General features: G+C 37.0%; 1 protein-coding gene across 17 annotated transcripts in view; it reads right to left on the reverse strand.

Moving 5' to 3' along the window:
- The window catches only part of Mycbp2 (MYC binding protein 2), a 229,015-nt gene that overhangs the window by 34,383 nt on the left and 170,548 nt on the right, over positions 1 to 24,084 (reverse strand). For 13 of the 17 annotated variants that reach the window (XR_012907999.1, XM_075950196.1, XM_075950189.1 and 10 more), the window contains 10 exons: positions 15,262 to 16,905; positions 14,241 to 14,410; positions 13,440 to 13,684; positions 10,680 to 10,847; positions 7,298 to 7,455; positions 4,821 to 5,020; positions 3,897 to 4,046; positions 2,260 to 2,420; positions 1,156 to 1,312; positions 780 to 1,004 (listed from right to left, as the gene is read on the reverse strand). Coding sequence is in view for 16 of the 17 variants with exons in the window: in XM_075950196.1 (XP_075806311.1) it covers positions 780 to 1,004; positions 1,156 to 1,312; positions 2,260 to 2,420; positions 3,897 to 4,046; positions 4,821 to 5,020; positions 7,298 to 7,455; positions 10,680 to 10,847; positions 13,440 to 13,684; positions 14,241 to 14,410; positions 15,262 to 16,905 (3,278 nt within the window). In the remaining variant the exon portion in view is untranslated. The remainder of the gene's footprint in view (positions 1 to 779; positions 1,005 to 1,155; positions 1,313 to 2,259; positions 2,421 to 3,896; positions 4,047 to 4,820; positions 5,021 to 7,297; positions 7,456 to 10,679; positions 10,848 to 13,439; positions 13,685 to 14,240; positions 14,411 to 15,261; positions 16,906 to 24,084) is intronic. The other 4 variants (XM_075950186.1, XM_075950185.1, XM_075950183.1 and 1 more) reach the window with 1 other exon arrangement.

The raw sequence follows: 24,084 nt of genomic DNA on the forward strand, positions 1-24,084 counted from the left end.
TATGCAAAAGGATGGGTGCAGATCAGCAACAGTTTACAGAAATCCACTAAAACCATCTACTTTGAAGTAAAAATTCGAAGAAGTCTCCTTCCCCAAGACAGAGGACAAAAGAGGCAGTCTAGCAGCTGGTGCTGTTTTCTGGCTCAAGTAAATAAGATTATTTTCTATTGTCCAGTGACTTTTAAGGAAGAATGCTCTGTTAGAGAGACTAGGCTAGGAAGAGTGTAGATCATGACTATTAACATTAGTGTAGAGATCATCCACCTCTAGCCCTGATGACTGAGGGCGTGAGGAAGAAGCCTGTAACTATGTATACTGTGGGTCAAAGCAGATCATTACGGTACTGCAAACAGACAGAATAAAACAAAAATAACCAAAATCCCAGTGGAAAAAAGGGAGTAATTTTTATGTCAGAGTTATCATCTAAAGAGGATTTCTCTACTAACTCTTAGGATCTGGGGAACACATTATAAAGGAAATTCTAGGCCAATGAAATTGCTTAAACAAGCACACAGAGGTGGAAAAGTCAAGGGTAGACCTTATTCTTGTTCAGTTGTAGCCATGGTATATTTGTGATCAGATCTCCCTTTAGAATTTAGAGCCCAGTGTTTCCAGCCATATAAATCTGTTCTTAGGTTTAAGAAACATTTGAGGAATATAAAAATGTTTGGTTGGAGAAGTCCCAAAAGATACACTTCTTTTGTAAACTCAGAAATGAGGATGTGTATGTACATAGTATAAAAGAACAAATAAATCAAAAATTAAATTCCCTCTCTTACCCCAAGATCCCGGGAATTGTCCACATGAACAGATACATAACGGGCATTAATTCCTTTTACACAGTTGATAGTGATGTTCTTAGTTTTGTTTTTATCTTCATCTCCTGATTCCCAAAAGGTTTCTGTGGAGCCATCTGTCAAACTGCCAATCATGGCAGGCCGGCTTGATGTTTTTATGTCAACAATGCTGGTCAAGTCCTTTAAGCACATAACTACACATAACTCCTAACAGAAAGAAATGTAAACATTCATAGTATTAAAAATCTTTCATGATTTAAAAACGAGCATTCAATAGTAAATAATGTAATCAAATGGTGTATGAATCACTTCCTACATTCCCCACTGTTAACTATTAGAAGACACATGAGTGACTGACCTGGCTCATGGCTTCAAAGCCAGACTGTATGCTGATACTGAAACTCTCCTCACTGTCCCCATCATCGGACTTAGACAGAATATTGTTAATGTGATGGAAGACATTGCTCTGGTGGAGGAACTGATGATCGGACTGCTTGAACTTGAGGCTCCAGCATCTAAAATGTATGAATAATATACAAAATAATTATTTTCTAGGCATATCTAAAAGTTCTCAAAGAGGCTACTTTATTTTGCATTAAATATATCAAGAAAAATGTACATGCTTTAGTAAAAAAATAACACTGAAAATTTTCAGAGAATAAAATCATAGAAACATTTTCTGTTTGTTTTGAGAAATAAAGGTAAGTTCTAAAGAAAATCTATTTTAAATATTAAAAAAGGGGGCTATGGAGGTCAATGCCACACAAACAGAAACAAGTCTCCTGTGAAGATCAGCACTATGCCACTCTAGCAGATTTTGCAATGTCATCTGGGTGGTAATTCTGTAACAATTACTGGGTATAACACTTCTTACACTTATGAGGATGACCAAAAAACAAAAACAAACAAACAAACAAACAAAACCAAAAATCAAACCTGTTTTCAAATGGCCTTATTATTAGGGATATGAGAAACCCAATCTTTCCATCAGCTTGTTTGCTATATATATATCATGGAGCATTTATTTATGTCTACAGTCAACTGAATCAATATAAAACAACAATTTAATGCCAAATTCTCAACAAATTTCAAATTAAAATTATGTGATACTACTGAAGCTGATTTTAACTGGCCTCACATACTAGAATCTAGAATCTACTTTCAAGCCCCATGGCTCCTGTTTTGTTTTGGTTTCTGAGATTTCATTTATATTTTCCCTTTTGGTCCCAGTGAAATAAAAAAAAGAAAGGCGAGCAGGATGGTTACAGCATCATTTGGGGGTACTAAGAAGTGCAAACAGATACTAGCTAAGAAGAAAAAAGGTTATAACTTGAGATAAGCCAAGGAGAACTGCTATTTCCATTCTTTGCATCATACCATTTAAAAATCTCTTTCAAGTACTTACTACTTTGCATATTCCATAAAATCTTTTTTGTATTAAAATATTTTGGTGCAAAATTACCTTAAGGCCATCTGCTGCAATGAACTGCCACTGGGGAGGGACATCATGAGATCAGAGATGGTCTGAAGTAAACGGTGAAATGTATGTGGCAAAGGGTGTGCAGCTTCGCCTGCAATTACTATATCTGAGAGTGGATGTTCACACACTCTTGTATCCTTCTCCTAAATTATAAATGGAAAGTGAGCTTATCAGCTTGTATGCTGGAAAGAACAATTTTTGTAAAGAAAGGTAAATAAACATAAGAGAAAATTGATAAGGTAAGTTACAAGTAATATTTTCAAACAAATGAACATTCCATATACACATCAACTATAGTATCTTTGCATATCATTAGAATATTTAATCCATGTGTGTATGCATGTATCTGTATGTGTATATGTATGTATTTGTACACACATGTATTTTGTGTATATGTTTATCTATTAAAAATAATACATGTCTAGAAGTTTGGGTACTCCTAGTTCACAGAACTTTTTATGTGCACTACACACTAACAGACAATCTGTAACAGGGATCATGACTTATTATCTATGTACACAACATACAGTATTCTGGTCGATTGTATTCTCGTGAATGAAAATAGCACAGTTTACTCATCCGTCTACATCAGAATAATCATTTCGCTTGCTTTCTTGCTTGCTTCCTTCCTTCCTTTGAAACAATCTCTATAGTGAGTCACATATTCACATAGGAAAGCTCACAGAAGTATAATTACTATTTTTTATACAAGTTTTGCCAAATTTTTCTCCACGAGGCGGTTACCACACAGTGAACATGAATTCACTTGTTTCTTCATTCTGTTGCTAATGAGTACTTATCAAATTCTTTGAACTATGTCAACGAGCCAAGTAAAATACAGACATGCTTTTGCTACTTTGTATGTCTAAATACATCATACAAGTTCTAGGTTACATCATCTTCTTCTGAAACATACTATGTTTTATTCTCTAGCAGCCCATCTAGACTCAGTCAAGGTGAGGTATTCAACCTAGTTAACGGGTTGTTTTCATTTTTGCTTTACATTTAGACACTGACTGTCCTGCTAAAGTGTGTTCCCTATTTTTGGGGCACCACACTCATCCTACTTACTGCTAGGCTAGACTGGGAATCTTTCCAGCTTTAGGTTCCTATATAATAGTGATGCTGTTTGTAATACTGCAGTAATATACATCTTCTTGATTGTTTTGTGATAATGACAGTCAATGAGAAACCAGCTTAGTGGGCATCTTTGCCAGACAGAAAACTTTCACCAAGTATGATGAACACTTTGCTCATACTATCATTGTATTGCCTTTTTTTTTTTCAGGCCAAATAATGTCAATGATTTCATGTAAAACATTATACTATTCTACCAGAACACATACTACTTGGTTCTATAAAAACAAGGAGTTATGGTCACAGACCCATGTACATATGGTAGGCGCTAATTGGATTCTGGTTGTTATTAACAATAACAACAACAACAAAGAGGGAATAAAGCAGGAAGGGAGGTGGAGGGGTGGCACTGGAGGTAGTTGGAGGGAAGTAGTGGGAGATTGGTAAGGTCAATATACATTATATAAATGTATAAAACTTCCAAAGAATAAAATATGTAATTAAAAAAGGAAAATATGGAATGAAAAAGAACAAAGACTCACTTGCTCCGCGTTTTCTTTGTTTGTTTTATTTTCTTCATCCTCATCTTCCTCCAATTCCACTGGAGAAGGAGTCAGTGCTGCCACAAAGTGCCAGAGAATATCATGCAGAGAAGTTGTCTGGATGACGTTACAGAGGAGCCAGTTGAATGCCTGAGTAAACCGATGGACCAGATAGAGGGAAATGTGAGATAAAATGCAGGTTTACTATCATTATTATTGAGATAAACATGCTAGAAAACTTGGTTCTCTTTTCTGAAAACACACTAAATTTGAAACAGTCATTTCTGGTCTTAATAACAAAAAAGCAACAAGAAAATACTATTTACAAAATACAATGAAAATTCTTTATAATATCAATTTATTTTGTTCAAGGCATGTTTTCCTAACCCACATTTAAAACTACTATAGAATATTTTACAAGTTTTACACAAGCAGCTATTTCCTTAAATATATCATTTCTAATAATAAATGTGAGTGTGACAAATTACTCTTACATTCATGTTAAAAAGAAGAAACATTTATTTTATATATAGGTCTTGGGACTCTGCATGACTATTATTCCATAAAATGGAAGCCTGATAAGCTATTATTGGTAAATTTTTAACTCAAAAGTCCCATTCATTTTCTTTACATGATTATTATGTCATTTCATTCTAGTGAAAGGTCCTAAATATAAAAAGGTTTAAAAGATAACCTCAGATTCAAGTAATAATGTTGTATAGAAATAAAGATTTAGCATATTAAATATAAATTTCTAAATTAATTTATTCATGAACCTAAAAATTTTATTTGATTGGATACGTTTTTTAAATTAGGCCCATGGCTTGAATTTGACCAATGTGTTTATTGATTAAAATAGTGGCAATGTTAAATAGGAATGCTATGTACTTGTGCAAGAAATAAAATTACATTATTGTACTGTACCTCCATAGCAAACACTCGGCAAGCAGACTTCCGCAAGGCCTGCTTCATTGCTATTTCAAGCCCTTCTAGATCATGATGCTGTATAACGAAAGCTAAAACTGGCCACTGGAAATTTCGCTCTCCTTTGGAAAGAGAGCTGTGGGCTGAGATTAGCCGGGAAAGTTCAGGTGATGGATGTCTCAAGAGGGAAGACCCAACTTCTAAAACGGAAAAGAAAATTAGTAATTTTCATAGCTAGTATATAACGGATGTATTAAATATTGAAAATATCTAGCTTATTCGCATGATAATCCTTTGTTTCCGCACACGACCCAAATCCTAACAACTTCTATTAGTGGTAAGGAAGAAACTCTAACTATGTAATTCCTAATTTCTCTCAGAATTATGTTAAACAGGTAGGTTTTGAACCAGGGCTTGAATAAATTTCAGGCTTCCTACAGCACTGTAATAGCAAACTAGCTGTATTCTGCATGAAATCTACACCCCACGTTCATCATTTCCCAAAAGACTGAGCAAAAGTGTTTAGTGTTAACTGTCAACTGATCCAATCCAAGAACGCCTGGGAAGGGACTCTCAATGGGGAACGGTCTGGATTAGGTTTCCATGAGGATATTCCCATATGGTATGTACTCACTCATAAGCGGATACTAGCTATAAACAAAGGATATTATTAAGGCTTTGTTCATGATCCTAGAGAAGCTAGTAATAAGGTGAACCCTAAGAAAAACATATATAGATCCTTCTGAAAAGTCGAAATAGACAAGATGGCCTGACAAAATTGGGAGCATGGGGGTTGAGGGAGAAGGGAGGTTAGAAGGGGAAGAGATGGGAAAAGGGGAGAAAAGGAGGAAAACTTAAGGACATAAAACTTGAGTGGAGATGGAGGAAGGACAGAGATGAGAGCAAGGAAAGAGATATCTTGATGGAGGGAGCCATTATGGGATTAGCAAGAAACCTAGCTCTAGGGAAATTCCTAAGACCCTAAGCAATAGAGGAGAGGGTCCCAAACTGGCCTTGCCCTGTAATCAGACTGATGAATATCTTAAATGTCATCATAAAACCTTCATCCAGCAAGTGATGGAAATAGAGGCAGAGAACCCCCATTGGAGCACTGGACTGAGCTCCCAAATCCAGATGAAGAGCAAAAGGAGTGAGAATACGAGCAAAGAGGTCAAGACCATGATGGGTTCACCCACTAAAAACAGTGTACCTGAGCTAATGGGAGCTCACCAACACCAGTTGGACTGGAAAGGAACAAGCATAGGTCCAAACTAGTTCCTTTGAATGTGGCTGACAGCTACATGGCAGTGGCACCAGGATTTATCCCTACTGCTTGTACTGTCTTTTTGGGATCCTATTCTTTTTGAAAGGATACCTTGCTCAGCCTAGATATAGTAGGGAGGGCCTTGGACCTTCCACAAAGCAATGTGCCTTACCCTATATGAGGATTGGCTGGGGGTGGGATGGGGAAATATGTGGAAGGAATGGGAGGAGGGAAGGGAGTGGGAACTTGGATTAGTATGTATAATGAAAAAAGTTTGTTTTCTTTTTTAAAAAACAAAATAAAAAAGGAAATTTCCTTAAGTGACTTAATTTCCATGGAAAGGCCTACACTGAACGTGAGCAGAACCATTTACTGGCCAGGCCCAGGTCTGAAGGAAAAGGCAAGAGAGAAAGCTGAGCGCTAGCATTCACGGATTAATCCACTCTCTGTTCATGACTGTGGAAATAATGTGACTAGCCTGATCAACCAATAAATAAAAAGCACCTTTCTCCCTGTCAAGCTATTTTATCACAGAAACAGGAACTAAAACTAAAGCAGTGTCTCAATACCAACTCAAAGATATTTATTGAATAAGCCTACAAATTGTTTCACTGTGTTCAGTAATATTTTTTTTCTGGTGACCTTTAATATTAAAATACATAAACTAGTATGGTAACATGCTCCTTCAATCCATGCACTTGAAAAGCTGAGACAAGAGAGTTGCAAGTTTGAAGCAAGCCTCTGCAATACAGTAAGTATCTAAAAATAAAATGAAAAAAATCTTATAAACTGCAATTACTCCAGATTACATAAAGTAAGAAACCCGTAAAAAGTTATTCATATTGCTGAGGTTTTCTATCTATTCAAGGTAATGGTGCCTGGAAGCGTCATGTGCTTCTGTGGATGGTGAGAAATAACCAAATGCTGAAGTACATTTGGATCCGGTTGTTACAAGGGCTGGTGGATAGGATGATAACAGCGATATGTGTGTGGGGATTAGTGCTGATTTTAAAATTCAATATAGTGAATAAAAATTGACTGATCTAAATATTTATTCTCACTTAGATACAAATTGTAGGTGTGTTTATGACTGGTCAGATAAAAGTCAACCAATACACTGCTTTCCTGTCAGGTATTACGTTTTACAAATTATCTGCAGAGAAAATTTTTTGACAGCCTGATCTGTCAAGCTCTTTTCTATTTTTATATCTACCAGTGTCTCCACTGTTAACTCTTCTTCTAGGGATGGCTTTAACTCGTGCAGGTAAAATGGAATGCTGCTTGTCATATTCAGAAGCGACAACCGAGTATGACCGCTGGAAGACAGTCCTCTTAGCCAAGTCAGTATCGGTTATGGGGCTGGTCTCCAAACTGCAGACACAAAAGAACACAGTAAACATTCACAAGAACGGAGCAAGTGAAGCGCGATTATGCTTACTTTGTAACAGTGGTCAGACACTGAAAGTCCATGTGGGCTCTGCAAGCATAAAATACATTTGGTACACAGACACACATCCAGGCAAACACTCACACATAGAATAAAATCTCAAAAGAAGGAATGTAATCTTTTCTAACAATGCGACATTTTGACTGATGCCAGAACTGTATCTTAAAACTTATTTTTCTTAAATCCTTTGCATTTCAAGTAAAAAAGAAAAGGTATCAAAGGTCCTGACTTCTGTGCTTTTAAAAGATTATTTTTCTTATGTATATGAATATTTTGCCTGCCTGTATACACATCATGTGTATGCTCTGTGTCTACAGAGGCCAGAAGAGAATGGAGATCTACTAGCACTGGAGCTACAGACGCTGTGGATCATGTGTATGCTCTGTGTCTACAGAGGCCAGAAGAGAATGGAGATCTACTAGCACTGGAGCTACAGACGCTGTGGATCATGTGTATGCTCTGTGTCTACAGAGGCCAGAAGAGAATGGAGATCTACTAGCACTGGAGCTACAGACGCTGTGGATCATGTGTATGCTCTGTGTCTACAGAGGCCAGAAGAGAATGGAGATCTACTAGCACTGGAGCTACAGACGCTGTGGCTACACTGTGGGTGCTGGGAACTGGATCTGGTTCTCTGCAAGAGCAGCCAGTGCTCTTAACAGTTGAGCCACCTCCCCAGCCTCCTAACTTAAAATTCAATGTTTGAAGATATTCAAGGGGAAAAAAAAAACAGGCAGGAATAATACTAAATACAGAAAATACAGAGAAATGATATATAAAGTAAACATAAATAAAATGAACCTTCATTCGTTATTTGGATACTTGAATATTCTGTTAGGTTTTACACTCTTGGGAAGGTGTGCTGTCAAAAGTCCATATGGCTATACCAGAGTGTAATAAAAGGTGAGAGTTATACTTAAGAATAAGTCTTTAGAATACAGTTAGAAAATATACTGGTTTAGAAAAGGCGGTTCTCCTGTAGGACCCATGATCTCTTAAGTCACAGGGAGTTGGGTAGTTTTACAGTACCAGCATGAATACCCTCCTACCAAGCAGGCTTTGAGACAACTGGACAGCTGTGGGCTACCGCCAAGGTAATGAACAGCTGTAGGCTATCAGTGGCTGCTGGGAGAGGAAGAAATAGTCTTTTCAAGGTTTGATCTTTTCAAGATTTAACTTTCACGGGGATGAAATTTAAATTAATCCTAAATGATCATCCTTAAATATATACACATATAAATAACATTAAATGGACTCAGGTGGGATGTGTATGTATGCATGTATGTATACATACATATGCACATACATATATAAAAATGATAAACAATAATAATTAAAGAAGGGGTGATGAATTTGAGAGGGAGTAGGGGGCAGTGGAGGAAACAGACAGGGATAGTCTTTTAAACAAGGTTTTCATTAATTATTTGATCTTAGTTTATTAATCATCTTGGGTTTGTAATAGAACCGGATTAAAAGAAAAACAGACTACGGCCACATATGTATTAATGTTATCAGTTTTTTGTTTTCAAGTATGTCTGCTTCAAATATGTGACATTAGATACCCTTCTTGGGTAACATTTTATTTGTTTTAATACTTCAGAAAACATTTAATGTTTTTTTTTCTGATCCAAAAATTATTATAAACAGCTTGATTTCTACCTAATTTTCCTTTTTTAAGATGATTTGTTTTTCTTGCTCAAATACTTGAAATATTTCTACATTTGTTGTTTGGTTGTTCTGAGTTTTAGTAACTAATATCTTTATTTATACACCTCACTGTAACTGTCACAAGTTTTTCCTTTGTTCATAATGTAGTGGTTCTATACATTTCTAACTAATTTCTTAGTTTTAGGATAGTGTTTGTTTGACATCTGGTCTGTCATTGTAGCTCCACAATTTATCTTTTCACTTCATCTGGGTTCTTTCTGATTTCCACATTTGAGCTTATGTTTTTATTAAATTTATGTCATAATTATCTTTTTCTATTATAAGTTACTTAGAAGAATTTTCCTCTCTTCCTTCAGGTGAATTTTATTCCAGATTGTTTTATTTCTTATATGATAAACCAGTAACTTCATTTCAGCGAGTAAACTGTTTTGTTTCCCAGCTTCCTCTGATAAAGTAGTATGGATTTTCTTTCCCAGCCATACTTGATACACATGTTATTCCTCCCAGAGAAAACACAAGGCTTTACTTTACATGGTAAGGCAGAGATAGCTGTGTGGAAGCAGTCTCTGGGATCTTAGCTGCATGCAGCTGTAGCCGTAGAGATGGCACATACTGGGCTTTGTATGCCCTAGTATAACTAACAATGTACCTATCAGTTTAGTTTACTGCTATGACTATACAGTACAGAACGATGACATATCCGAGTAAGCATGTTCTCGCTCTTCAGAAACGCTCTTCCTTTCCAATGACACAGGTTCACATTTGTTGTCTTGTGAAAAGTAACATGTCCACAGTTCCTGAAGTTCAGGTGCCATCTAAGCTCACCTTTGTCCATTCAGTCAAGTCACACTGATTTGTTTCACACAAAATAGCTCCTTCAGCGATTTTCTTCATGACTGCTGTCAGTACACTCCAATTCTACACATCTAGCTTCAATTTATCAATACATTATCAGCTTCTTAAATGACACTGTGCTACTCTGGCATTTCTGTCAGGCTTTTCCTCTCAAAGTTTCAGAGGTAGTCAAGTTTCTCTGTGCAATGTTAACCTGAATCCTTCATTTTCCAGGAGCTGTCTGTCTGGTGCTAACGACAGAGTTAAATGAGAAGGTACAGTAAACAGTGATCCAAGAGACTTAAGATTTGTGATTCATGCTCTGGGCCATTTCTACCATGGGTCTAAGTGCTGCCTCAAAGTCAACTTTCCCTCCTCTGACTTAATGCATCACTCAAAATTATAGGCTTCAATATAATCTTTTCATTGTATCATTGGTTGATCTTTTCTCTCCCAGTTGTCTGCCTCCCATCAAGAACTCTGTTCATATATACACACTTTTTCATATCTCTCTAATAGTTAGCACAGATGATTCAATGTTCCTCCTGAGACAGAAAGCTGTTCAAAAGAACTACAAGAATATTCTTTTATAGTTCAGCCTTTCTTTACCAAACACTTGTCACTCAGAAAGACAGAACTAAAGTACCTTGGTGGCATAGACTTCATATTGCTCTCTGGTTCTTCAAATACATTGGGACTTGCATCAGGAGTTACTGATATGTATGGGGCAGGGACAGATGTTGAACGCAGATATCTCATTTCATCCTGGAATAGGTTGTCATCTTGATAGCCAACAAAATTTTCATGATGGTGCCTGCATTAAATCAAACCCAAGAATCTTAAGAGTACAATGGTTATATAGATCCTCTGCATTTTAAATCTCCTTTAAAAACGGCAAAGCAGTACATGCAGATCTACAAGTAGGGGGAAATATTAAATAATCACAGAAACAGACTAGTAGAAATAAAAGTTTAATATTACTTTCTCTCTACCACATACATCCCAAACTCAAATGGAACTCATTTTCTTTTATTTTGAGAACATTTCCACCTTTCAGTTCTTGGTGAATGATCCCACAGACTATCTCGGTGCTTAGGTGAGAATATCTGTGTCAGACCAGACTTAGGTCTCAAACATCACTAGTCATGCAGGGCTATGATAACAAGCCTCCTTTTACACCATTCTCTCTTCTCATTTTATATCATCATTGTCATAGTCCAGGCTGGTATCATTTTTTTGGTGGATTGTTGAAACATTTGCTTTCTTGGTAGGAATATACATATGTCAAATTTGAAAAAACATAACTGTAAAATATTCCTTGGGTAAGGGTGTGTGTATCCATTCCCCAGAGAGCTAAGAATGAAACCTCCTTAGATATGCCATGCTGGTACTTTTTTTTTCTTCCCATGTTTTACAATTTGATTCCCATTTGACATTACATTTCTTTATTTATTGTATGTGTGTGTGGAGGGTATGAATGCATGCTAAGGTGCATGTGTGAAGGTCAGGAGACAACATATGTGGTAGTCAAAGTTGCTTTATTCCTTCTACCATGTGGGTCTAAGACTTTGAACTCCACTCTTGTTAGGCTTGGTGGCAAGCAACTTTATCTCATCATCCTACCTTGATTCATTCTTTTTCAAACCAGAACAAAATATTGTTAACCTAAGATAGCTCAAGATATGTTTGTATGTGGCATGTCTGATGCTTTCTTCCACATCTTGAATGTTTCACATTTGCCTTTCCTTTTCAATTTGTCCTATTTTAATGAGTATGAACAATTTTAAAGCCACATAACTTTGCCATAAAAAGACACTTTTTAATAGAATGACTGGCAAGCCACAAAAGCCGGCAATATCTAGAACTTCATTTATCAGTGAGTGGGGAAAAAAATCTAACTTTGGAATCTGAAAGACTATTTTGTAGGGTTAGTATGCAACCAAGAAAGTGCATGCTGCACAGTCCAAGCCCAGTGGAATAGAAGAGTACACCATCAACAAGCATTTTTCCATCTTGAATGAAATCCTTTGTGCAATTTCTGTATTAGTTTTCACATTCCAAACCATTGACTATTTCCCCATTTAAAATCCTTCCTTTGTTGCCTCTGGTTACAGGGGAATCAGCACGAGCTACAGAGTCCCACGTTACTCCGATAACCATTTCGAGCAGTAAAATAGAATGAGCTCTCACTGCAGTCTACTCTGCTAGAAATTGTTTCCCTCCCTCACTTGCCCTACGGATTTCTATTTATCAATCCTGAAAGACTCAGGTAAGCATCTGACTGATGTAGGGTGCCCCTCTGTATGCTGTGAATGTGCTTTATTACCACTGGATAATAAAGAAGCTGATTTGGCCTATAGCCAGAAAAAATAGAGCCAGGCGGGAAATCCAAGCAGAGATACAGGAGAAGGGTGGAGTTTGGTAGATACCACCCAGCCCCCAGGAACAACATGCGAGAACATCACTGGTAAGCCATGTGGTGATAGACAGATGAATACAAATGGGTTAATTTAAATGTAAGCGCTAGCTAGTAATAAGCCTGAGCTACTGGGCAAACATTTATAATTAATATTAAGCCTCAGAGTGGTTACTTGGTAACTGGTGGGTGGGAGAGTAACCTCCAGTTACATCTGACCCTTGCTAGGGTAAGTGTTTCATAAGTTGCTTAGGAAGACTCAAGTACTCTTATCAGTTCTCCCAGCATCCTATAATAAATACTTCAGTTTGAATACACCTAACACGACACTGTGAAGGTTTGAATGACATGTCTATCTGCCCACCACTGTTGAGTATAGTCAGGACTTTATGTATTCATTTCAGTGTCCTTGGTACTCAGCTGGCACTTGTTTAAATGTAAATAGAATGAATAAAGAAAAGACTTCTACAGGAAACATCAGTTTCTTTCCTCTTCAGCATTTCTGCCTAACAGACTGAGACTGAAAAATGCAAGTCTTACTCCCTAGGATATGGTTTGTATTAACAGTAACAGAACAAACTGACAAAGTGCCCACTGGCATAAAAGTGCACTCCACTCCCAGTCGTGTCAGCCAGGGCAACAGAGAAAGCAAGTTCTGAGTGTTTGTTTCCTGTACACTGTCTGCAGCTGTAGGGATAAGTCCCGCCCCTTGGGGGCCGTGTTCGCCTCGGGCTAATGTCTGCCTATAAATTTGGCGAGCATGCTCCCAGCTTGCTCTTCTGCTTTCCTGGTCTCCGCGGGAACAGTGGTTCTGTAAGTCTATTTCTACATTAAAACTATATATATTTTTACAATCTGTCTGCATTCGTTTACGCCGTTACATGCAGCACTGTGGATGTGCAGAGCAAGTATGGACCATTTTACAGTATGATAGTAATCATCAGAAACTGTAAATCCAAAGGCAATTACAAATAAAAACAGTCTTATTACCTAGCTAGTGTCTGCAAGTAGAGACAAGGCATTTTTACAGGAAGGTCCTCAGAAACTCCTTCTTTCACAATGGGCAGCTGAGACTGGAATGGCTTTGCAGGATGGTAACACAAGATACTTGGTTCTGCTGCACTGCTCAGGGACAGCAGGAAGAGGGCATTGGCTTTGATCACCTGGTGTGCTTCCATGGTGGGCAAGGCACGAGGAGTCTTTACTTGCATTGGTTTTCTTCTAGACTGTTTGACCTGGCAAAGAAAGAATTGAAGTGACTGTTTCCTGCTTATATTTAAAGAGATAATTTCTTAACTTTTGCTGTTTCTAGGGGAAAAAAAGAAATGAAAAGACATTTTTAAACAGTGATAGTGATTGCTGAAACAAACAATAAAAACCAGCAATGGGGAACTTGTATGAGGAAGCTTTAGCAGAAGTCTCTGCCTTGGTTTGTTATTAGTACGAATGATCTCAAATTTCCAAGAGTCCTATGATGTGGCTGGGTATAAGGAAAAGACAAGAGAGAAAGAGTAGCAAGGCAAAAGAGACAAGAAAGAAGAGTGAAACTTTTCTACATGTGTAGTGCAGGAGGCAACAATAAAGAATGACATCACAAACATTTGCACCAAGTTATAACTTATTTTTAAATCAAAACCAGTTTTCTTAACGAATACTGAATTTGTATTTTTTTGTTATTCAAGCTGAATTTTAATATCAATGCATGAAATTAACTAATGTAACGATGATTATATATTCCTATAAGTTACATCCATATCATGACATATATAACTTGAATGGAATAAAAAATACCTTCTCCCTTGCAGCAGCCTGCTTTTCACGGAGGTATTTTTCTCTACAGCGATCACATACGAGGTACCAAGTGCTTCCTCCCATTCCCCCATCACCACAGTTACCAGCCCAGCCTCCACAAAAATGCCCAATGCTATTGTACCCTTGTCCGCCAGCGTATCGGCCACAACCTTGAAACAAACATAAGACATATATTTAACATTCTGAATGTAGTCCTTATTACTTATATACCAACAATAGATGCATCTTTCCAAAGTAAGCAAATCCCTGAAGCAACTTTGTAATTTTTTAAAAAGCTAGTACTTTAGAAAAAGCAGCATGCTTGATTTTTTTTTTTAAAAAAAAGTCTATCAATTAAAAGATGCTCAAAATGTTTAAGATATTCTATTTTTGGAGAGCACATTAAAGAAACAGGGAATATGAGTACCTAAAGATTTATTTAAGGATGTCAATAAAATATACACATATAAAAGACTGAATGTTTCAGAAATCAAATATCTGCAATACCATATGTGAAAAGGAAAGAAAATATTGATACTTAAAGTAATTTTTTTGTTTTTTTGAGACAGGATATTAATATTTGAAAATATTTACCTAACATCTAGTCCTCCAATAAAACTAATAATACCTATATAGGAAAATCTCCCATTACATTCTGTATAATCCGTTTAACTGATAACTTTAAAACAGGGTTCTAAATTAGACCTTCTGATTTAGAAGGGATGGAAGTGTGCCCTCTTATTTAGACATGTCATTGTGTAAAACCATCATGTCATACTTTGGGTAACACATAAAATTCTTAAATTTCAAAATTTGTTAGACTTCAATGAAATAATATTAATTTTTTTGATCATAGTATTATGACAATTTCTCTATCTCCTTAAATAAACTATTCATGGCAGTCTATGATGTAAGATGCTATAATTTTGGGCAACTCTTTCCCTATACTTTGATATAATTCAAATGAAAGTGGTCTAGATTACTCAACTAGAGCGCATCCATACACAACTACATTTCTTACCTGGGTGCGCTTGTCTCATGTGATAAGTCACGGGGTACGGATGTGACTCTCCACACAGCTCACAGATAGTATCTTTTTCTGGTCCTCCTACTGCCAGCTGGGCCATTTCGCCAAACAAATTGCCCCTTGGCCGAATTTCTGTCTTTTCTTTTTTCTTTTTTTCCTTTTTTGTTTTCTTATTCTCTTTCTCACACTCTTTCTTTTTAAGGACTGCACAGGAACCTGGACTTGGAAAAATCATATTCTGGGAAGCAGCTTTGATTGTAGCCAAAGAGATATCTTCCCAGAAAGCCACTAAATGCTGTAACGTTAAGGGAAGTGGAGACTTGGACTTCATTGTATGGTGCATGGACATGTCAAAAGTGGCGTCGGATTTTCCATCCTCACATTTCTCATGTAGAGGTGGCTCCTTAAGCATGGATAAGACTTTATTCTTGTTGATACTACCCATCTTAGATATATCTGGTCCATGAGGTGCAATGTTAAACATATTTAGAGCAGATGATATTTCCAAAGAATGTCTATTTTTTAACTTTATTTCCTTTTCCTCTGTGGGTGGTTGGCTACTCAAACTGCTTCTTATAGGAGCATGTTCTTTGGAAAGTTCAGGATTAAATTTCAGGAAGGAAGAGCATGCCATTGCATCATGTACTATGCCTTCATGCCACAGAAAAGAGGCGAAGACGGCTCTGGCACACTCAGCCACAGATGGAGACATGGCTTGCTTGGCTGGCTCTAGAGATTTGGCCCCATCACCTTTGAAAAGGAAATTAGATTTTTCTTTTTTGGGCCTGGTGTGTCTATTAGCACATTTCCGACTGACCTTGGGGGATGCTCTCATTTCCTGCTCATCTTTCAGGGGTGCTTTTCCTATGCTGAAGTGCACTTTATTTGAACTTTCATCCACACTCTTAAATTCACTGCTTTCATCACAACTGCTGTCGGTGACGCTGTTTGTTTTTAAAGTACTTGAAGTACAGACTTCAACTACCTCACTGTGGAGGTTTTCCTGTACCACATGGGGAGAAGGGGCTCTGTTTTCAGATCCAGGGGAGTCTTTTGGATCCTTTGGTACTGGTTTTGGTTTTGGTGATGTGGATCGCCCTCTTAATGGTTCTGTGAGGGGCATTTTCTTCTTCCGGAGGGTATCTGGATCAAGCGTGTAGGAGTCTGACTTGGAACGTTCCCGAGGAGGGTCCAGCTTTGTCTTAGCAGGAGCTGTGCTTTTCTGAGGTAGATTTTTATCCTGCGGTGAAGAGGAGCGTGGAGAACCAGCACCAGATGGGCTAGACCTGTTAGCTGGGATAGTCTTTGGCTTAGGAGATGAGGACCTAGACCCTGGTCCTGGGGATTCAGATCTGAAGCTAGAAGACATCCTCCCATCAGACTTCAATGTCTGCAAGGTGTTATGGTTAGGGGACAGTGACCTACTATGGGAATCTGACCTCAGCTTCGCAGCATCAGATTTTAACATAAGGGATTCACTAGCAGATAAACTTTCTGTCCCCCTCGGCTTCTTCTGATCAGCAGTAGTCCGGCTCATGCGCCCATCAGGTTTAATTGATCTGCTGTGTTTAGAGGGCAGCTCTGATTTTCCTGATGTAGAGGCTGGTCTTGAAGATGTTGAGACAGTTCCTCTATCACCTGTATGATCCATTTCACAGTGAAACTTGTTAATGAAATGCAACTTAATGATAATTTAATCACTAAACACTAAAATAAAAACAACTACAAGATCTACATTACTTATCATATACAAAACATGTTAAGAATAAAATAAGAAATGTATTTCATAATAAAATTTATACAATATCATAACACACACAATACATATGTTTATAGATGCAAAACAGATTGAATAAGGAGTACCTATCCCCCAGATGAACTATTAGTGATATATACAATCCACAGTCCTTTTATAACTAGTTATAATTTAAATTCGTCAAGAAATGAAGAGAAAAACCACTTTAAAAACTAAAAAAAAATTCTCCATATGAAATAATCAAGTTCAGATATTCAGGAGAGTGAAACTTGGCCTACTTTAATGGTATGTGTAGGTGTGGGATGATGCTCTTGTACACTGTAAATATTTGTCTCTTGTATTGGTTTAATAAAATGCTGATTGGTCAGTAGGTAAGCAGGAAGTATATGTGGGGCAACTAGACTAGGAGAATTCTGGGAAGAGGAAAGGCTCAGTCTGCAATCACCAGCCAGATGCAGAGGAAGCAAGGTGAGAATGCCCCACTGAGTAAGGTGCCAAGCCACATGGCAAAGCACAGATAAGAATTATGGGTTATTTAAGTTATAAGAGCTAGTTAATAACAAGCCTGAGCTAATAGGCTAACCAGCTTATAATTAATATAAACCTCTGTGTGTTTTGTTCGGACAGAATGGCTGCAGGACCAGGCAGGATAGAAGTTTCTATCTATACACAGGTCTCATTGAACAAAGAAACTTCATTTCTTTAATTATAATATTCAATTGTAAAATAAATACAGTTAGGCTAGTAAAGAGCTTGTAGAGGAGACATCTTCATTTCATGTTTTGATTAGAATGGCACAGTAAAGAACTAAACCCTAAAGCTATTTGTGTGTTGCCATGGAATCTCAGTGCTTTGTTACTTATAAACAGTTCCATTTTACTATCTCAGTGAGCTTAGCTGGAGCTGAAAACCCTGCACATAAAAGAAACCATAAGATCTTCACAGTGATTACTACAAGTCTCAACTGGGCTATTCAAATCTAGAGAAAACAGAAAGACAAATCTTGTTCTAAGGCAAATTACTAGATAAATGTACATGGACACCATCTGGCTTGGGTAGTCTGGGCTTCCCTCAACTCTTCTTTCCTGCAAACTATGCTTCCCTTTGAAGCAACAGTCAGGCTTTGGCCCTAGCTGCTGGTTTGGCTTAATATTACTTTTCCTCACAGCAAAACCACTGTTGTTTATACTGCAAAAACTGCCATAGAAGAAAAATAATCTGATCCAAGTGATTCAAATGTTATGAGAAACAAAAATGGCTAGACAATCAACATTCTTTTGATAAAGGGGTTCTAGGAAACTGAGTTTGCTACCTGGGACTAAATGCAGCCTCTTCTCCTTTACCCAGAAAAGGGATGTGAGTGTGAGTAATGTAGTCACACGGGAGCCATCTACATGTCAGAACAGGACCTGTTAGAGAATTTGTCTTCCTCCTGGAAAGTCATCCAGGGCAGGTCTGTGTCTTTTATCCTTCAGTGATAAAGGACTAAGGTCTTAGAATATGGTATTGGCTCAAATGGTTGGATAAACAATATATACTCATTTTCTTGATTTTTTTCCTTCTACTATTCCAACACATTCTGACTCTGTGAGGATCTACTCTTATATTATGGAGAGGTGACAGGAGTCACATTCCTGTAGTGAAATGAGTGGGTGTAACACCCATGGAGTGCACAGCACCGCACTGTGGAGGGCACAGCACTGCACTGCACTGGACGTTTGTTTCAGCTGCAACATCCACTATTCAGCAAACAGTTCTGGCTCTGTGAAAGAATACAGGTTTTGTGAACACTATTGTAATGCTTTACTATTCCATTGTGAATTTTCTTTCTTAAACATGGAGGTTGGTCTGTCTCTTGCTTCCTCCCTCCTTTATTTTGGTATTGGCCCTTTGTGTTAATTTTATTATGTTTTCAAACTACATTTTGAGATTAGAATACCTTTGTAAATAGAAATCAGAAAAACAGAACGTATCAATGCTAACTGGGAGAACAAGAAACCAGGTGAATGTTTGACAAGCAAGTGCTCCCACAGTCTTCCAAGGTGCTCCAAGGGCTGCTGTTCCTTCCTGACGTAACAATAGTGCAAAGCGAGTTTTACAAACAAATACATTGTGTTTGGTAGAATTAACATCAGTCTATTCCTATCCAATTTCAAGTTTGCTATGTTTGGGTTATTGGGACTTTGTTGTTGTTGTTATTTTTCAAATAAGAGTTGGAAGTTTTAAGATCACCCACATTGCATTTAATTTAAGGAATCAAGATAAATAAGTACTATACTGGACTGGAGAGTTGGCTTAGAGGTTAAGAGCACTGACTATTCTTCCAGAGATCCTGAGTTCAATTCCCAGCAACTACATGGTGGCTCACAACCCTCTATAATGAGATCTGGTGCCCTCTTCTGGGTCCATAGGCACACATGCAGACAGAACACTGTATACATAATAAATAAATAAACAAATCTTTTTTTAAAAAGTACTATATCTTATATTTCAAAACCTTATTTCAAAAATTACATTTATTTGAATTTTCTAATTCAGAGAAAATACCAACTTATTTTAGGATTTCTATTTAATTAGAAGGGCTCTGGCAACCTTAATCACAGAAGCTCTGGGTGTGTCCTAAGGGCTGACTTACATGGTATGGTGTACATCTATCCAGGAGCACACGCATGCACAGTGCTGGGACTGCCCTACAATGCACACACACACTGTAGTGGGTTATAACAATACAATCTGTCAAGTGTTGGGAACATCACTTGTCCTGGATGTGCATATGCTGTAGTGAGAGGGTTAGAAACCAAAAACATCTATATGTTCTACTTTTGTGTCTCTAGTAGAGGTTACATTTTCTTAAGATTTGTAAGTAACAACAGCTAAGAAACTGATGGAATTCAAGTGTATAAGTAATGGCAGGGAATTTCTTTCTAAGATGTATTTACCAAATCATAACTAAATCCTTTTGAAGGACATATGTCTTCAAAACATTTAAAAATATTATTTTCAGAAGAATGTTAAGAGCAGTAAATGTGTAACCTAATTTTTGTTTACAGTTCTCATGGAACTTTCAAATAATTTTGTAGCATGTATTAAGCGTTACTAAAAATTATCATGTGGATGTCCCCAAATAACAATAAAAATAAATATTTTATTAAAATTATTGAACACATACTTTCAAATGCAGAACAAAATTTGGCTTAATAATTATATTTACAATATGTAAATTTAAGCAGTAAGCAAAATTTTCTAACCTCTAAGGAATCATTAAGAAGAATGGGCTATAAAATGTGGAGTCAAATAAATTAAATATTACTGAACATGTTAAATAGAAAGGATTTATTCACTAAATCATTAACATGATTTTTCTTAGACAAATTTGTCAGGGCATATGATACCATAAACGAATAAAACACAAAGAATACTATTGCAATATGATATGTCACAACATGTTGCATATATTTGGTTATATAACCTAATAAGATAAATAATATCGCATCTATGGATCTGTTTTATAATCCTATTAACTGTCCTTTATATTTACTATTTATATGTTTACTTTTTTCTTAAAATTTTTGTTTCACACTTATTCATCTGTTTGTGTGTGTGTGTCTGTGTGTGTTTGGATGTCAAAAGACAGTTTGTGGGACTTGGTTCTGTCCTTCCATTATGAGGGATCCAGGGATGGAACACAGGGTGCCACACTTGGCAGTAAGTGGCCTTACTTTTAATTAAAGATCACTTTATGGTAAACATATTTGAGTAAACATTTGTAGTACTCTAAAAAACCAAATGGACATTTTCAAATATTTAGAAAATGTATCTATTAGTCATTTAACATTTCTAAATTTAAACTATTAAAAGTAAGTCACTATAAGAATACTGTAAGAAAAATTCATGGTATAAAGGGGTTAGTGCATATACACACATGTGCATATATGTTACTCTTTAATAATCAAATTTTAAAAAAGGTTTTAACTTAATTTTCAAAATATTTCTATAAAAAACTAGAATGGTATAATGTATTCAGGCCACATACAGTAACACAAGTTTAAGATCAAGCTTTGCATATATGATACTTTATTTACCCACGTGCTTTCTAATTTGCACATACCAGCTTGTGGCAATTCTTTTCATATTCCTATTTAACTTATAAAAGGCTAGTCTTTAAAGGCTAACAAGAATGATATCTGTAACCACAAATATGATAAACATGCATAATAGGATAGCTTATAATATAATATGAATAGGTACATCATAAATAACTTCAAACACATAAGATTCTAAATAAAATGATAAACCTTAATTTAAAAAATGGAATGGGATGAAGATGACTGAGCTGAGATGAAACTTCCTAGAAATGGCCCACTCACAGATGCATGCATACCCACCCTTCAGTTTGTGAGACAGAGATGAGAGAGCAGAGGCAGGCCCAGCTACACCAAAAGTTTTGTAAATGCGCTCACGAGAAGCAAGGTTGCGAGATGGAGATTCTACAGTGGAAAACATTGGCAAAGAAGCAGCACAGATTCAATGGAAAAAAAGCTTACAGAGAACACAAGCAAAAACAAAGCATTTCAAACGGTCTGCAATTATATACTTACTTAAAACTATCCTAAGATTTTCAAAAGGTTTATATAAAGCTTAGATTTCAAACAGAGGTCAAATTAATGTGTTTAGATGAACTGTATGTATAGTATATCCAAATGTGTTATTAGTAAGTCTTATAGATCTCCGAGATCAAATTTGAGTATTACTATTTAGACTAGTAATGCTTTAGTTTCTTAAGTTTCTGTGCTTGTTTACCTGTAAATAAGGGTTTATACATAGAAAAAATGGTGGTAGAGAAAGAAATGTTATTTGTAGTTTAACTGTTGCCTTCTGGGTTTCTGAACAGATTCATTTTTATGATTTCCCAAGTATAGATCTCAAAATGGCCCCATTCTGAAGTCTGCATTTGCTACTTTTCTGAAGGCCAACCCTAGTACGTAGCATTTGTTGTATAGATCTTTTATCTAAGATCTTAAATATTGTTGGCAAATCTCACAACACAAATAAAGCAATTTAAAACTCATTGGGAAATGTTAGACATTTTACTGATTTTTCATGCAAAACTGAATGTGTATGTAATATTAAATCATATAAACTTTAAAGTAGAAGCTAAACAAAATCTGAATTCCTGCCCACCCCCCCAACACATTTCAACCATGGCAATTAAAATTAATCAGTAGCTCTGAAATAAACTTTGACAACTTTTAAAAACATTTTTGAAAATAAAAATATCGAGGGTCTAGGGAAATGGTCCAGTGGGTGTGCTGATATGCAGGCATGGGACCCTGACTTTGCATCCCCGTACCAGGCCAAAAGCTGGATGTGGGAACAAGCACCTTAAGGCCAGCGCTGAGAAGATGGAGGCTGGAAGACCCCGGGCATCACTAAACAGCTGGCCTAGGCGAAACAGCGAGCTAACCATCCAGTGAGAGACCCTGTCTGGAACAAAGCCACAGAAGAAGACACACACGAAGACTTCTGGCCTCTACAATTGGCTGCTGCACATACATATGCACATACAAACAACAGACATATACACACATGCCTATATAAAGAAAATAAGCTACATATAACCTATCCTATAACAATATGAGTGTTACTTTTGACTGATTTATTCGTATAGCTGATTTTAAAAATGCATGACTTACAAATTAAAACAAAACAACTCAGTGAAAGATACTGAGTATTATGTATCAGTGACTAGTCTAGGCATGGAAAAGACAATGATGAAAAAAGTCCTCACTCTTATGGCACTTGTGTTGCGTGAAAGCTGAAACAGAAGAAAACATAAAGCTAGGTATCAAGAAACTTGGGAGTCATTAGCATATAATGCTGCTATCAGTCCAGCACTAGATAAGACCACCTAGGGAGCTGGACCCACAGGTATAAAGCCATGGATACTTGTGGGAAGGGTACAAGAAGAAGACTAGAAAAGAGTAGTCAGCAAGAGAACATATTCAACAGGCAAATGAATATGCTTCTAGGAGGAGAGCAAAGTTCAAGGACTGTCAAAGCTCACACAAACCAGAGAACTCCCAGTAGTTCAGGAGGAAACAGTCTTATCAGGAAGAAGGGGCAGGGTGAGAAAGCCAAAGAATACCTATTAACCAGAAATTTCCTTGTAAAACCCCTGTAAAACTTCCTTTTTTGGGGGGGGGGGGGGGGAGACAAGTTTTCTCTGTAGCTTTGGTGCCTGTCCAAACTAGCTCTTGTAGACCAGGTTGGCCTTGAATTCACAGAGATCCACCTGCCTCTGCCTCCCTAATCCTGGGACTGAAGGCAGGCGCCACCACCGCCCTATTCTGTAAAACTTTCTTAAAGTCATTTCAAGTGTGTGACATCCTCTGCCTGATGACCATGTGAAGACGGACACTAAAAAGAAACACTCAGAAGTGAGTATAATAAAGGGTTATTTATTTAGGGGTAGACTCACAGATCACAGTCCTCTGCTCAAACTAGAAACAGCAACCAAATCCCGGAGATGGAAGAGAGGGCACTTACATGGGCCTATATAGTTTAAGAGGCCACGCCCAAGTGGGCGGTAACTTAAAGGCTACCGGCTGTAGGAATTCCTACAGAACCTCCTCCTTTTGTTTAAATAAGAAAGTTCTAAGCCTAATTCAAAATTATATATAATAAGAACAAAATAAATCAGGTATAAAAATTAGAATTACAACCAGCACAAACAATATCAAGCAAGAAACATGTGATAAATGCCTCAATAATTATCCTAAGGAGTTTAAGTACTGTATTATAAATAACAAGGCAAAGTCATGAGAGCAAAGTAGCTACAACTATCTAGTCTTCAGCCCCATTGAAGACCAGAGAAGGGAAATAATATTAACTTGAGTAAGCAGGAAGTGCAACTAAGCAACTTCCAAAATGTCCAACAAATGAGGACAATGACCTCAAAATGTAAACAATTTATAAGTATCTTGATCAGAAGGTGTGGTAGGAATTCCTACAGCCAGTAGCCTTTAAGTTGCCCGCCTACTTGGGCGTGGCCTCTTATACTA

The sequence above is a fragment of the Microtus pennsylvanicus genome, chromosome 15 (assembly GCF_037038515.1).
Source record: "Microtus pennsylvanicus isolate mMicPen1 chromosome 15, mMicPen1.hap1, whole genome shotgun sequence".
NCBI classification, from domain to species: Eukaryota; Metazoa; Chordata; class Mammalia; order Rodentia; family Cricetidae; genus Microtus; species Microtus pennsylvanicus.